At 41.0% G+C, this 14529-nt stretch overlaps 1 protein-coding gene across 4 annotated transcripts in view; it reads right to left on the reverse strand.

The window, feature by feature from the left end:
* Positions 1-5879: 5879 nt before the first annotated feature.
* The window catches only part of PAK1 (p21 (RAC1) activated kinase 1), a 149997-nt gene continuing 141347 nt past the window's right edge, over positions 5880-14529 (reverse strand). For 3 of the 4 annotated variants that reach the window (XM_028115898.2, XM_028115897.2, XM_028115896.2), the window contains exons 13-15: positions 13216-13412; positions 10028-10165; positions 5880-7216 (exon numbers count right to left, since the gene is read on the reverse strand). In XM_028115898.2, coding sequence (XP_027971699.1) covers positions 7130-7216; positions 10028-10165; positions 13216-13412 — 422 coding nt within the window. In that variant the 3' untranslated portion in view covers positions 5880-7129. Of the gene's footprint in view, positions 7217-7242; positions 7357-10027; positions 10166-13215; positions 13413-14529 lie in introns of those variants that run through there. The other variant, XM_028115899.2, reaches the window with a different exon arrangement.

Raw genomic sequence — 14529 nt, forward strand, 5'->3', positions numbered from 1 at the left:
CATCAGGTGTCCTCCTTAATGCCCATCACCCAGTTACCCCATCCCCTGAATGCCCCTCCCCTCCAGCAACCCTGTTTGTTTTCTATGGTTAAGAGTCTCTAATGGTTTGTCTCCCTTTCTGTTTTCCTCGTTTCATTTTTTCCTCTCTTCCCCTATGATCTTGTTTTGTTTCTTAAATTCTACATATGAGTGGGATCATATGATAATTGTCTTTCTCTGATGACTTATTTCGCTTAGCATAATACCCTCTAGTTCCATTCATGTCGTTGCAAATGGCAAGATTTCATTTTTTTTGATGGCTGAGTATTCCATTGTGTGTGTGTGCGTGCGTGTGTGTGTATATTTATATACACACATACATACATAGCACATCTTCTTTATCCATTCATCTGTCAATGGACATCTGGGCTCTTTCCATAGTTTGGCCATTGTGGACATTGCTGCTATAAACATTGGGGTGCAGGTACCCCTTTGGATCACTATATTTGTATCTTTGCGGTAAATACCCAGTAGTGCAATTGCTGGGTGGTGGGGTAGCTCTATTTTCAACTTTTTGAGGAACCTCCGTACTGTTTTCCAGAGTGGTTGCACCAGCTTGCGTTCCCACCAACAGTGTAAGGAGGTTCCCAGAAAGTTTAATTTTAAAAAGACAACCAATGAAAAGATTTTATAACACAAAAATGAGAAAGAAAAATTATCCAGCACACACAAAGAATTTCAACAGAAAATATTTAAAAGATGACAAAAAAGAAAAAAATGAGGGAAAGATTTGAAAAAAAAAACTTCACAAAAGACTAAAAACACAATGAAATACACTATTCACACAGACTGGTTACAATGAAGTAGCTGACAATATTAAATGTTAGCAAGGATTGGCTGGGCAATGTGAGCAAGGTTGAGCAATGTGTATGAACTCCCACATTAGTGGGGGATGTCAATTTGTACAACTCCTTTGGAAAACTTGTAGGTATTAAAAAGTTGAAGATGTATACGCCCTGTGATCCAACAATTCCACACTTAGGATATCTAGTAGATAAATTTGTGCTTATGCAGCATCGCTTGCCATTGTCCCAAACAGCAAATAACCCAAATGCTTAGCAACAGAAGAATGAATAAATAATGTCAGCATACTCATACAGTTGAATAACATGAGGCAAAGCCAAATGACCACACAGAACACATACCAGGCCTTTAGAATAGCATTTATTGGCGGAAACCAGTGAGTATAGGAGCAGCAGCAGGTTTGGAAGTCCCTTGTTGCTCATTCCATTTGAAGTCAGCACACAGGAATGAGACCCTGATCCTTGCATGAATGTGACTGTGTAGTATCTCCTACTCATCACCCTTCCTCATGACTACCAATGAGGAAGATTGTTTCTTCACAGAGGTAGAGGTCTGAAAAGCCATAGAATAGCTGGCCTGATGAGAGTTATGATCCAATAGCTGCATGACATGGCAGAACCATGGCTTCTAGCTCTGTTCCACCACTTCATTCATACATACATATCAAACATACAGAAGAGAATGCACAGGCTGTATTCTGTCAAGACCAGGGACAAAAGACCATGTCTTGGTATGGCAGACAAGTGATCTGATCAGCATTCTTCTAGAATGATTTCTCTAAACATTTGGCTGTAGCTAGTTTCCATGGAGCTCAAAGGCCAACTCCTTTCCTGGGAGGCCAGCCAGTAGAGAATATTGGGCAAGTTAACCCTTATTTCTCAACCACAATAGTTCTTCACCTCCACTCTCTATGTGGCCTCTATACATCATACCCCATTACATCAGTTAATATATGCCATTACAATCTATAGGCAACTCTGGAGAATGGTTAATACAACAACTAGGCAGTAGTTCTCAAACTTGAGCTGTTTCAGAATCACCTGGAGGACTTATCTGCAGATTTCAGATCCATGAAGGACCCTGATAACTTGCATTTCTGAAGAGTGCTCCTGTCATGCTAATGCTGCTTGTGTAGGAACCACACTTTGAAAATCACTGGAATAGGGCAAGCCATGAATAGCTGTTCCCTAAACCAGGGGCTAAAGGAGCTCAGACTCAGACAAGAAAAAGGGGTACCAGATTGGGATACACTAAATAACCCTACTGCCTTTTCCCATATGCAGAATACTGATTATTCTACTTGCCACTAATCATGATCCATAAACGGCAGGAATTGTTGATTAGGGCACAGAAAGCCCTTTGGCTATAGGATTATGAAGATCAGTTTTGTAGTCTAAATCCAGTCTGGTTAAAATAACAACAACAATAATAGATGAAAATAAAACTACCCTGGCTAAGGAGTCCAGGCTAATCTGCTGGACAGCTAGAGTGATCTCATTAGCTATTTAGCCTAGGATAACTGCTAGATTTCCTATTGTTGTCTTCAGTTTCAATTATCCCCACTCAGGAATAAGACTACAGTGTCCTCTCTCCTCACTACCTGCTGGCAGGTTTTCTCCTCTACATCTAGGCCAGGTGGTGGCTATGGGGTGGGGGTGCTGAGAATCCCAGAAAACATCAAATAGCTGGATTATCACCTCAGGGTTATAGGTCATGGTTACTGGAGGCAAACAGGTGAAGGCCGTTTGACCACACAGGAAAACAGCCTAGGCAGAACATATTATCCAGTCCAGGGTTGTGTGTGTGTGTGTGTGTGTGTGTGCGCGCGCGCGCTCACCCACACACTGTATTGGAGTTAAGGCCAATATTCATAGTCACGGGGCTTGAATAAAGCCTAACCAAGGCCTATAGGATTACTCCCAAGCCTTTTCCAATGACCAAGAATTCTGTGTCATCCCAGGAAGTAGAGGAAGAGCTAGACATGGAACCTAAGCGTCCATTATGGATAGTTTGTTTTATAGGCAGGTAGTGGGTAGTGTGATTCAGTGGAGGAGGATAGGAAACTCATAGCAGGTAAATGTTAGGTAAATGTGGGAAAACACTGGAGTGCTTCCAGCTGTCCCTTGCTGCATCTGGTAACTGATGACTGATCCAGCACTGTGACAAGATTAGCCAAGGACCCATAGTCAGTAAGACGTGCCTAGAAGAAAGGGATAGCCTGGGTGATGGTTCTCTTGAAGGGACCCAAGTAGAAGAAGATAGGATGTACTTCCTCCAAATGTCTCCCTCGGTGTTGGGTATACCCTTATTTCTGGTGAGAGGCTTCTTCTGAAAAGATCTATAACATCTGACCCAGCACAATTACTTTACCCCATCACCACCAATCTCCTTCCTCCATGGGCTCCACAGTAGTTGCAGTGCACTTACTTATACCCAAGGGTGAGGACACCTTGAACAGTGCCTATGTAGCACTTATACAATAACATCAAATGCAGGATAAAGCTATTAGTGTGACTTCAGTTGAATTGGTCACCACTAGCCAGCCTCATGGCTCCTAGCAGTGCCTTCAGGTTGGTATCCGCCTAGTCTTGATACAGTGTATTGTTCAGACTTCCAACTGCCAAAGAGAATCAGGGTAGGAGAAAAGGTACAGAGGTATGGAAAGGAATACCTGGGTTCAAGTCCCTGCACTACAATTATACTACTCCAGTTATTTCCCCATCCCCTAATTCCTGTGTCCTTAACAGATGGCTGAGAGCAGATAGCCGCTTCCAGAATATGCTGGGCAGAACTCTAAGATGATCCCTGCTATGATCTGAATGTATTCCCCCCTCCTTCAAATTCATATGTTGAAATCCTAATGCTCAAAGTGATGGTATAAAGATGGGGGGCTTTGGAAGTCCTTAGGTCATGAGAGTGGAGCCTTCATGAATTGGATTAGTGCTTTTAGAAAAGCCCATAGAACCCCCAATCCCTTCTGCCATATGAGGACACAGCAAAAAGTTAGCAGTCTGCAACCCGGAAGAGGGCCTTCACCAGGACCTGACCAGGCTGACACCATGATTTTGGACATCACAGCTTCTAGAACTATGAGAAATAAATTTCTGTTGCTTATAAGCCATCCAGTCTATTGTATTTTGTTATAGCAGCCCAAATGGACTGAGCCCTCCAAGATGCCCAGGCTTTGGTGTACATAACTTCTCCGTTTTTCCAGTCAAACAGTAATTTAAGTACTGGGGTGAAGGGGTTTTGCTGATGTAATTAAGTTCCCAAATTAGTTGACCTTAAGACAGGTTGATTATCTAACTAAGCCTGACCTAATCACAGGAGCCCTTCAAAAGCATTGTTTTCTCTGGCTGTCGCCAAAGTGAAAGAGAGATGTGCTCTGGCTAATCTGGAATAAAGCAAACATTCATTTTGTGAACTGCCTGTGAGGGCCGGCGGGGGGGGCGGGCAGTGGAGCAAAAAACCTTTGGCAGCCTCTAGTTGCTGAGAGTGGTCCTTGGCTGAAAGCTGGAAAGAAAATGAGGACTTCAGTCCTACAACCACAAGGAAATGAATTCTGCCAACAACTAGTGAGCCTGAAAGAGGACTTCAAGGCCCTGATGAACTATAGCCCTGGCCAATATCTTAATTTCAGCCTCATGAGACTCTGAGCAGAATATCCAGCCATGCCGTGCTCAGACACTTGACCTACAGAAACTGAGATAATTTATTTGTGTTAAGCCACATTTGTGGTAATTTGTTATGTAGCAATAGAAAACTAGCACATGGGATAGATGTGTACAGTACTCATAGAATTAAGTAAGCAGCAATTGTCTATGAGTAGAGAGTTTCAGAGTTCTCTTGCCTCCACACCCTGCAGACAATAAAAGGCATGGGAATATGCTGTGTTAAGCTGGCTGGGCAGGAAAAATGTTCCGATATCTGAGTGGATGTCTAGATATCCCAGTAGTAAACAGTCATCCCTATAATGCTTAAACAGAGTGTTGGAAAGTTCACAGAAGAGGCAATGCTTCTGTTTTAATGCCCAACTATCAGAAAATTCTAAGATTCTAAGATTCCAGAGGGATAGGCAGCTAAGAATTCCTCAGTTGAACTGTCATCAGACTAACCAGTTTACCACTGCAATCTAAAGTGAGGAGGTGTAACATTCCTGTCTTCTGATGGGCTATACCATCATCTAACATTACTTCTGTTACATGTAAGCAATGCAACTGTCCTTGTCCTTTCAGTAACTACATGCAAGATCTCCTGTACCTCTGTATTTTTTTCCATAAGACAAGATTGGGGGTCACCAACCTTTTCACTTTTGCCCCCTGGATCTAAAGGTCATAACCACATAGCACTGTAAAAGCTGTCAACTCACTTAGTCCCTGCTGGAGTTATCTCCTTCACCTGGAGGTGGGGATGGACTGTGTATCACTTTCTTTCTGGGTGTGTGTGTGGGGGGCAGGGGGCGGGGGTCGCGTTTCCAGAAGAGATTAGCATATGAATTGGTGGACAGAGTAAAGTAGAAGACCCTGCTTGGGTGGGCATCATCAAATTAATTGAAGGCCTGAATAGAACAAAAAGGTGGAGTGCATTGCTGGGACATCAATCTTCTGCCCTGGGTGCTCCTGGTTCTTACACATCAGACTTTGACTGGAATCTACACCACTGGCCCTCTGGCTCTCAGGCCTTTGAACTACACCCCTGGCCTTCCTGGGCTCCAACCTGCAGATGTAGATCATGGGACTTCTCAGTTTCCATACTCGCCTGAGCCAATACTTTATAATATATAACCATTTTTGGCCCTTTTCTCTTAGTTTATAATTAAAAGTGTTAAGAAAAAGAATACACACTTTAGTACATAGTGGTAAAGGGGCATCTTACTGCAACTTAATCTCATATCATTCAAGAAGAAAAAAATTATATATCCACTTTTATATACATGTGTATACATATATATTTAAATTTCCTTAAGTTTGAAATTATTTCAAAATGAAAAATTATAAAAGAAAGAGGAAAAGAAGAGAGGCATACTCCAAGTAGAATATTTTCATCTCCTTTTATTGAAGGAAATAAAACTTGTGCTGCAAGAGGCAGTGGTACCTCAGAGCATGACAAGGTAGCCAATGGGACTGACATGACAAGCCACGATGCTGGCCAGGGGTCCTACCGTAGAGGGAGGACCAAAACCACAAAGATAGCAGGAGGTAGCAAACATCCCCAACACCCAGTGCAAGCATTTCCATTTGCAGAGAGCTTGGCCATGCATTGTGAAAACAGGGTCCCCTCACAGCTGGCAGAGTATCTTATCAGGTCGCCAAATCCATTCAAAGCTAACACGTAGTTTCAGAGTTGGGAGATCCTTCCCTCTGACCCAAAGACTCAGGCCATCAGAAGATCTTTCAGCTCCTTATCCCAGATGGAAAAAGAGGCTGAGTTCTTGAAACAACACATACGTACAGCTGGACACATGCTGATACCCAACTTTGTTCTAAAAGCAGCTAAATTTTTTTCCCTGACTTCTCACTGCTCTCACCCAGCATGTGCCCTAGGAAACCTCTCAAAGTTCTAAACAAAGACAGAATTGGGGCAGCAGCCTAGGGGATGGAGGGAGTCAAAAGCTGCTACATAGCCAAGACCATTTCACAAGAAATAGCATGGGGAACACTACTGGGTGAAGATCCTCCCAAATAGCTGCTAGAAGCACACACAAAGAGAAAACATGGTAGCTTTTTCTCCCATATCAAGATCAGCTGCGCCAAAGCCATGGTCCAGGAAGATGAGCCATTTCATGTCCCAGGCAAATTATCAACCCTCACAGCACTCCTCATGCTGTTCCAATTTTCAAGTACAATAGGAGTTTGGGCAGTTCAGCCTCGGAAAAGCAAGCTCTAAAGAAATCTCAACTGATTACAAATTGATAATGTTATAAAGCCAAAAATTTATCGAGTCAAGAACTGACTGGCAGGTGTAAGACTGGGGTGGAGGGAGAAGATTTTGCTGTGTAGAAATAGGAGCCAAGGGTTTATTCATATAAGCCCTTGATCATAAACTACCCTCACAACCACAAATTGGGAGGAAATTCCTTATTTAGAAATGGCCATCATCTGATTAGTCAGTTGCAGTTCTCTTCAATGCTGGACACATGGTTTTCAAGGATCAAAGTCATGAAAGCGCTAGACCAGGAAATGGGAGGAGCAAGGCAAGGAAGAGAGGGCATCAGGGGTTGGAATTTCTAAAATAAGCATTTATTTCACAGAAGTCGTGGCACAATGAGGCTGGGGTAAGCATGGTTTTAGTGATTGTTCTTGGTTGCCTCCTTTGCTGCAGCAATCAGTGGAGTGAGGCTGGAGAGGGGCTTGGCAATCTTCAGGAACTGATGCTAGACAGGAAAAAAAGCAAAGAAAGACACATGACTATTTACCATTCTTCCTCAGTAATCATCATAAGATGTTAAGGGCATCCATATTTGCACAGGGTGCTGCCTGGAAAGCTTCAGATCATCCCCAAGTTGAAGAACATCTTTAAAAGATAACAAACATTTTGGAAAACTGTTTGGCACTATCTACTTACAACTTAAACACGCATCTATGCTATATCCCAGCATTTCCACTTGTGGGTATATTTCCAAGAGAAGTAAGTTTGTGTGTCCACCAAAAGACACAAACAAGAACGTTCATTGCAGTTTTACTTAACAATGGTCATAACTAAAAGAACCCAAATGTCTAAGAGAATGAAATAATGAATAATGTTATATTTTATAATACTATACAGAAAATTACACAGCAATTTAAAAGAATGAATGATTGATACACTGACAACAGGATGAATCCCACAGACATTATGTTGAGTGAAAGAAGCCAGACACAGGAGATTTCATATCATATGATTCCACTTTATATTAGGTAAAACTAAAATATGGTGATAATCAGAATAATAATTATCTCTGAGGGAAAGTATTGACTGATCATGACCCAATGGTATATTGCAATACTGCAGTTCAGGAGCACTGACCTAGGAATTTATTGTTCTATATTTGAATCCAATAAAGCCTTCAATAGCTTGGTCCTTTCCCAAATCACTTTCACTGGGCTATACTTTGGGCCACACCCACAACTATTAAAGAAGACCATTTTGGAGAAAACACTGTATGAAAACTGCATCACATTTTCAGCAAGACTGTTATGGAGAACAATTCTTTATGTAACTCAGAGCCTCTTAACTAAAAATCATTTTTCTTACATTTAGTAGTAAAAAGGCTTTGTGTCTTGAGGATGCAATGTTTTTCCACCTGATAAGAAATATAGGAACTATCACATTTCCTTTTCTGTCCTGGACACCAGGAAACTGAGAACCAAATTTGATGTTTAAACAAAACTAACTCAGATGATTAGCATATTTGATCCTTCTCCCATCCTTATGAGTCCTTTTTACTAATCATATTGTATACTGTATAGGCACATACACATTTAGGCATATATATACCTCTTCATTGCTGGAAGTTGCTTCATCTTCTTTTTGGACAGAGATAGGATATAAAAAGGCACTGAAGACAAGAAGTTACTATGAAAAAAATGAAAGACCTTGGCTAAATCATGAAGATACAAATTCCAACATAATACCCTATGTATTTTTATCCATATATGTGTTCTCACTGGAGAAAGAGATGTGAAGCTTTTGTGATTTAAGATTCCAAAAGTCATAGTTTTGAATATTTACAATGTACAGTAAAAGTTAAAGAGCCATTGTTATAAAATCACAGGTTTCTCCAACTCCCCTGAGTTGAGAAAGCAGCATGATCCAGTACCCATCTGGGAAGCTTCAGTTTCCTTCTCTGTATAATGAACAAAGTATAATAGATAAGCCCTAAAGCCCTTCCAGTTTTAGCGCTCTTCGAGACAAAAGAGCAGTGGCCAAGAGCATACACACTTGAGAGCCAAGTAGACATAGGTTAAAACCCTGGGTCCACCACATGTTAGCTATATAACCATGGAAAAGTTACTAAACACTTGAAACCTCACTTGCTCACCTATAAAGATGGGAATAATAGAATCTATAAATCACAGGATTGTTATAAAGAATAGATGAAAACAACATATAAAGCACTTAGTGCCTATAGTGTGGTAAAGATTCAATATAATGCATTTATTGTTTCTTATGGTATCAGAAGAAAACTCTAGAGGGCACTAATCTTTCAATAATTATAATTTGGTACCTAATTAACAATATCTGCACCAATCACAGGCTTAGAGTAGAATTTGAACATTTTTCCATGTGGAGGGTTTCCAGAGCAAACCTCATATGGAAGGCAAAAGGATCCTATATGGTACTGCCTGTTATAAGGGGTTTCAGTTTCAAGGGATCCGAGACATTAATGGGTTACATTTGGGAGAGCCGAAATCTCATATCTAACAGACCAGTGCTCTGTAAATCCATAACCCTGGTTACAAAGAGATGCTAAATATGTTCTAGGGGGTAGCATTTCAAGGAAGGTAAATACTTTAAGCAATTTCATTCAATTCAATAAATATTTTCCGAATACCTTTTCCAAGTCAGGTCCTAGGTATAAGAGGAGACCAAGAAATTAAAAAGATAGAAGTTACAATTTAGTGGGAAAGAGAGGGTTGTTCATAACTAACTTTAACGCAGTAGGTCTGCCCTGCCTTGCTCAGTTGCTCTTGGTCCTCATAATAAAGAAGTAACTGTGCATGCCTGCAGATTAATCACCACCATAAAGTTTAATGTGATACTTATGTGGTAGCCTGCTAAAAGCAGTTTTTGCAACCATATGAAATAATTATGTAATTTCAGGATTAAGCAGGTGGAAGTATAAAAGCTTGGCAAACCTTCAACTCCAGGCTTCCCCACAATTGGCAGAATCTCACTCTAATTCAGGCAAAACAAAAGAAGTGCTGATGAAAGTTACAGGCAAAGTTCAGCAGAAGCTCATAAAGTAGATTTTTAAGCTGAGCCTATGAATGTGTACAGAGTTTTAACAGACTGAGGAATAGCCTCAGGGAATAACATGAACAAAGGCCCAGAGATGAAGGAGGTTAGGGAACTAGGAATATAAACTGAGTGTGGGAAGTTGTAGGTGAGAAGCCTAGTAGTGCTTCACAGACAAAAATGAAGCAAAAAAGGCTTGGTTTAGTGATCCCTTGAATTCAGAGCATCCCTGCATAGGGACAATTACCTGCAGCAGCTCTTTAGCTGAACCTCTCTTCTCCACATCCATCTCAAGACAGCGGTTCAGAAAGTCCCGGAAGAAAGCTGACAGCTTCTCTGGGTTCTGAAGCTCTGGGGTCCCATTGGTGGCAATGAGGTACAAGGCCTGGCAATACAAATGGAGAATCACCTTAGGCTCTAGCTGGAGTTCTCTCTTAGTGCCCAGACCTGCCCTCTAGAAATATGGTTAGCTGCTTCATGCCACTAGGACACAAAGAGGCAGCTTTGGTATACTGGAAAGAATATGACCTAAGGATCAGATTTAACATTTAAAGGCCATGTGACCACGTGCAAGCCAGTGACCTCCCAAATTCCTCATCTGGAAAATAGGGATGACAACGGTGCCTATCTCACATGTCTGTAAAAACCAAGATAGTATATTGGAAAGCACTTTATAAACTTATGAAATGTGTTCCAGACCCATGGGTTGATTATTATTCTTGATTATGTATCTAAAAGGTTTATTATTCACTTAGCCTGATGATGAGTTAAACATCTATCTGCCCATTTGCTGGAGGAAATTACTCCTGATGCCCTCACCTTAATCACCTAAGAGCTGATTTCTTCTAGCAAGAGAGGAATATAAAAAGCAAGTGTTCTGTAAAGCAACAATCTGTTTCCTTGTTGCCTCCCCTGGTCCCCTAACATGAGCCATCTTATGGGATAGGTTAAAAAAAAAAAAAAAGTCCTGAGGTGCCTGGGTGGCTGAGTCATTAAGCGTCTGCCTTCAGCTTGGGTCATGATCCTGGGGTCCTGGGATCGAGCCCCACATTGGGCTCCCTGCTCAGTGGGGAGCCTGCTTCCCCTCTCCCACTCCCACTGCTTGTGTTCCCTCTCTCTCTGTGTCTCTCTCTGTCAAATAAATAAAATCTTTTAAAAAAAAAAAAGTCCTTTTCAAGCACTCAGAACTTTAATTCACAAAGTATTAAACTATTTACACAAATACTATCTCATTTGATGACCACAATAAATCTGGATAACAGACGAGGCAAGAATTATCATCCCCATTTCACAGATAAAGTCCAGAAACATAAAGACATATGCCTGGGATCAAGCTATTCATGTGAGTTTATGTCCTCTGACTCTAATCCCAATCTTATTTCCACCCACACTATACTAATCATCATCTTCAAGGCCACTGTAAGATGGGGGAAGATGAGTGGTATGTGGAATCAGAGGGCAAAGCTGGGACCTTCAGGCAGTTTTGGCTGGTTCACTGAAGCACTTTCCAGTAATCAGCTATCCAAGAGGTAACCAGTTAAGATGAGATGACCACCTTTCAACAACAACACACACGTATTTCCTGCACTGGATGGGAGGTTGAGAAATGAGAAAATAAAAGCAATCAGACTAATTCTCTTATTTACCCATGACCAAAATTACCAACCTACTTGCATCTGTATTCATATACTCTGCTTTCCCTCTTTTATTACAATAGATAAATTGTCCATCTTCTAATCTAATACTCTTTAAATACTTGATCCAACCCCTCTCATCCACTTAAGGACAGCACTCCAACAGATGTCACTTCTCTCTTGTACATGACCACATTCCTCCTTTCCACATCATTCCTATCAGCACACAAACATGCTAAAATAATATCATCTTAAAAATAAAAACAACCAAAGTCCTCCCTCAACTCCACTTCCAGTTCCTGCTCCATTTTTCTGTTCCCTTAAGAGCAAAACTTCTTAAAGAACAACAACTGCTTTCACATGTCAACTTCTCCCATTCTGGTAGATTTCCTCTAATCAGGCTTTCATTTCATTACCATAAACTCCACATTGGCAAATCTAATGTTTATTTCTCAGTCTTATCTCATACGATCTATCAGTGACATCTGACACAGTGGCCCATCCTCCTTCTCCAAACACTTTGTTGTCTTGGCCTCCAGGAAACACTTCTCTCAGTTCTCCTCCTACTTGGAAGGCCACTCCTTGGTCTAATTTGCTAGTTCCTCCAAACTGTAAGCATGAGAGTACCCCAAGGCTCAGTACTCAAACCTTACTCCCTAGGTGAGTGATCGCATCAACCATCTAGTTCCAATGCTTTAAATGAATCAACTATATACTACCTCCTGATAAATTTATATTTATAGCCCTGACCTCTTACCCTTGAACTCCAGACTCATATGCCCAACTCTATTCAATATCTCCACTTGGATATCTAATAAACATTTCAAATCACCACATTCAAAACCAACTCTATTATCCCATTTTACTTGCCCTTCAACCTTCTCAGTAAATGGCAAATGAACTTTTTCAGCAATTAGGGCCCAAAATCTTATAGGTATTGTTGATCCATCTTTCTCTGATATCCATTTCATCTTGTCAGCTCTATGTTCAAGGTATTTCCTATGTCTAACCACTCTTCATTACTACTGCCACCAATATAGTCCAAGCCACCACTCTTACCTGAACGATTATAACAGTATTTCAATCTGTTTTCTATAAAAGCAGTCAAAACGGTTAATATTTATAACATAAATTAAGTCACACTACTACTCAGCTCAAAATCCTCTGATGGCTTACAATCTCTTACAGAATAAAAGCCAAGTTCTCACAATGGTCCCAAGGTCTTACCTGATTTGGCTCCCTGCTAGTTCTCTGACCTTGTCTACTCATCTCCACCCTGCTCACTCACTTAGTGACACTGGTCTCTTTGGTTTTCTCAGGATACAACGAGTTGTGCTCTCAAATCAAGTCCTTTGTATACTTGATACCTGGGAAACTCTTGCATCAGATTAATCTCATGGCTTGTTCCTTTCTTCAGATTTCTGCTCAAATAACTTAGAAGAGAGGACTTCCTTCTCTACTCTAAATAAAAGAGCACACTTCTCCCTCCTTCCCCATTGCTCTCTTAAGCTCCTTACTCAGCTTTTTCTCACAGCACTTACCTTCTGTTACTATATATTAATTTTTTCATTACCATTAGAACAGTTTCTTTTACATTAGAGGAACTAAAAAAATTGTTGAATAAGCCAGTGACTGCTAATATCTCTTTTCTTTGAGCATTTATACTTTAAACCTAACAGTGCCAAGTTTTATCCAGAAAACACAAATCCAGGTTGGAAACTGTAGGGAACCGCCTGAATCCCATTTCCTGGGACTAAAGACAATAGCCTGAACATCTTAAAATGGGACTAGTAACACTCACTCTCAGAGGATTTTCATTGAGGTATGGGGGCTCCCCTTCAATCATTTCAATGGCCATGATGCCCAGGGACCAGATGTCAACCTTGGGTCCATAGGCTTTCCGCGTCACAACCTCTGGTGCCATCCAGTATGGAGTTCCCACCATGGTGCTCCGTTTGCTCTGCTCTGGGGTGATCTGGGCACAGAATCCAAAATCGGCTAGAAAAAGAAAAGAAAAGAAGGAATGGACTTATATTCAGGGTATTCCTTCCGTAAGTATTGACTATGGTGCCTATCCCCAGGTGTCAAGCTCTGCCTGGCTCCCAGCCACTGCAACCCCTTGTCTCTCCACAGCTAGAATCACATGACTGCTGCTTTCACGACTGGCTCTTAGCCTGTCCTCTATTTAACCTTTTGAAAAGAAGCAGGAGGAACAAAAGAAACATCATTTCTGGCCCCCTACCCCCCTCAAACCAGAAAAACTAGGCATTAAAGTCCAAGCTGCCCATTTTGGCTTTGATTACTTGCCCTGCTTCTGTTTCTTCTTAAAAACCATTCCCATGCCTCAGAATCTGGCAGTCTAGGTCCTTGCTTTATTTCCTGGACATGAGTCCCTGACTTAAACCCTAATCACCTACAAGTAGGCATGGCCCTGCTTTTATCAGTTTCTTATGCTGTATCCACAGACAAAGACTGCTAACAATCTTCCCACAGCTGCCCCTCTACCTGTAACACACCTGTTTGTCTGGACTACTGGTCCTTACACTTTTGAACAAGATGTTCTGCTTACAGTTCATTCACATTAAATTGCAATTATATGTTTATTTAAATTATGAGGCCTTTGATAGGAAGGACTATGTCTTCTTATTCATTTTTTTTAATCCCAGAGGGCCCAAGTATAATACACATTTGATAAAAGTTTGCTGAATGAATGAATCAAAGAAATTACACTAAACTCTATTTTCTAATTATGTATTTTATGACTCCACTACTAGACTGAGAGCTACTTGAAGACTGGCAAAAGTATCCTTGTGCCCATTATAGCACATAGGGGGCATTCAGTAAATTTTTTTGGCTAAACATATACATGAATGGAAAAAAAAGAAATGACACCGTGTATAGTGCTGAGCAATATAAAGAGCCTGCATATCCCAGGAAATACAGACATACCTCATTTTATTGCACTTTGCTTTGTTGCACATCACAGATACTATGATTTTTTACAAATTGAAGGTTTGTGGCAACTCTGTGATGAGCAAGTCTATCGGTGCCATTTTTCCAACAGCTTCCACTTCATGTCTCTGTGTTACATTTTGGTAATTCTCATAATATTTCT

Source organism: Eumetopias jubatus, unplaced genomic scaffold (genome assembly GCF_037043125.1).
Source record: "Eumetopias jubatus isolate StellerSeaLion01/CBP00866 unplaced genomic scaffold, mEumJub1_p1.0 scaffold_13, whole genome shotgun sequence".
Classification (NCBI taxonomy): Eukaryota; Metazoa; Chordata; class Mammalia; order Carnivora; family Otariidae; genus Eumetopias; species Eumetopias jubatus.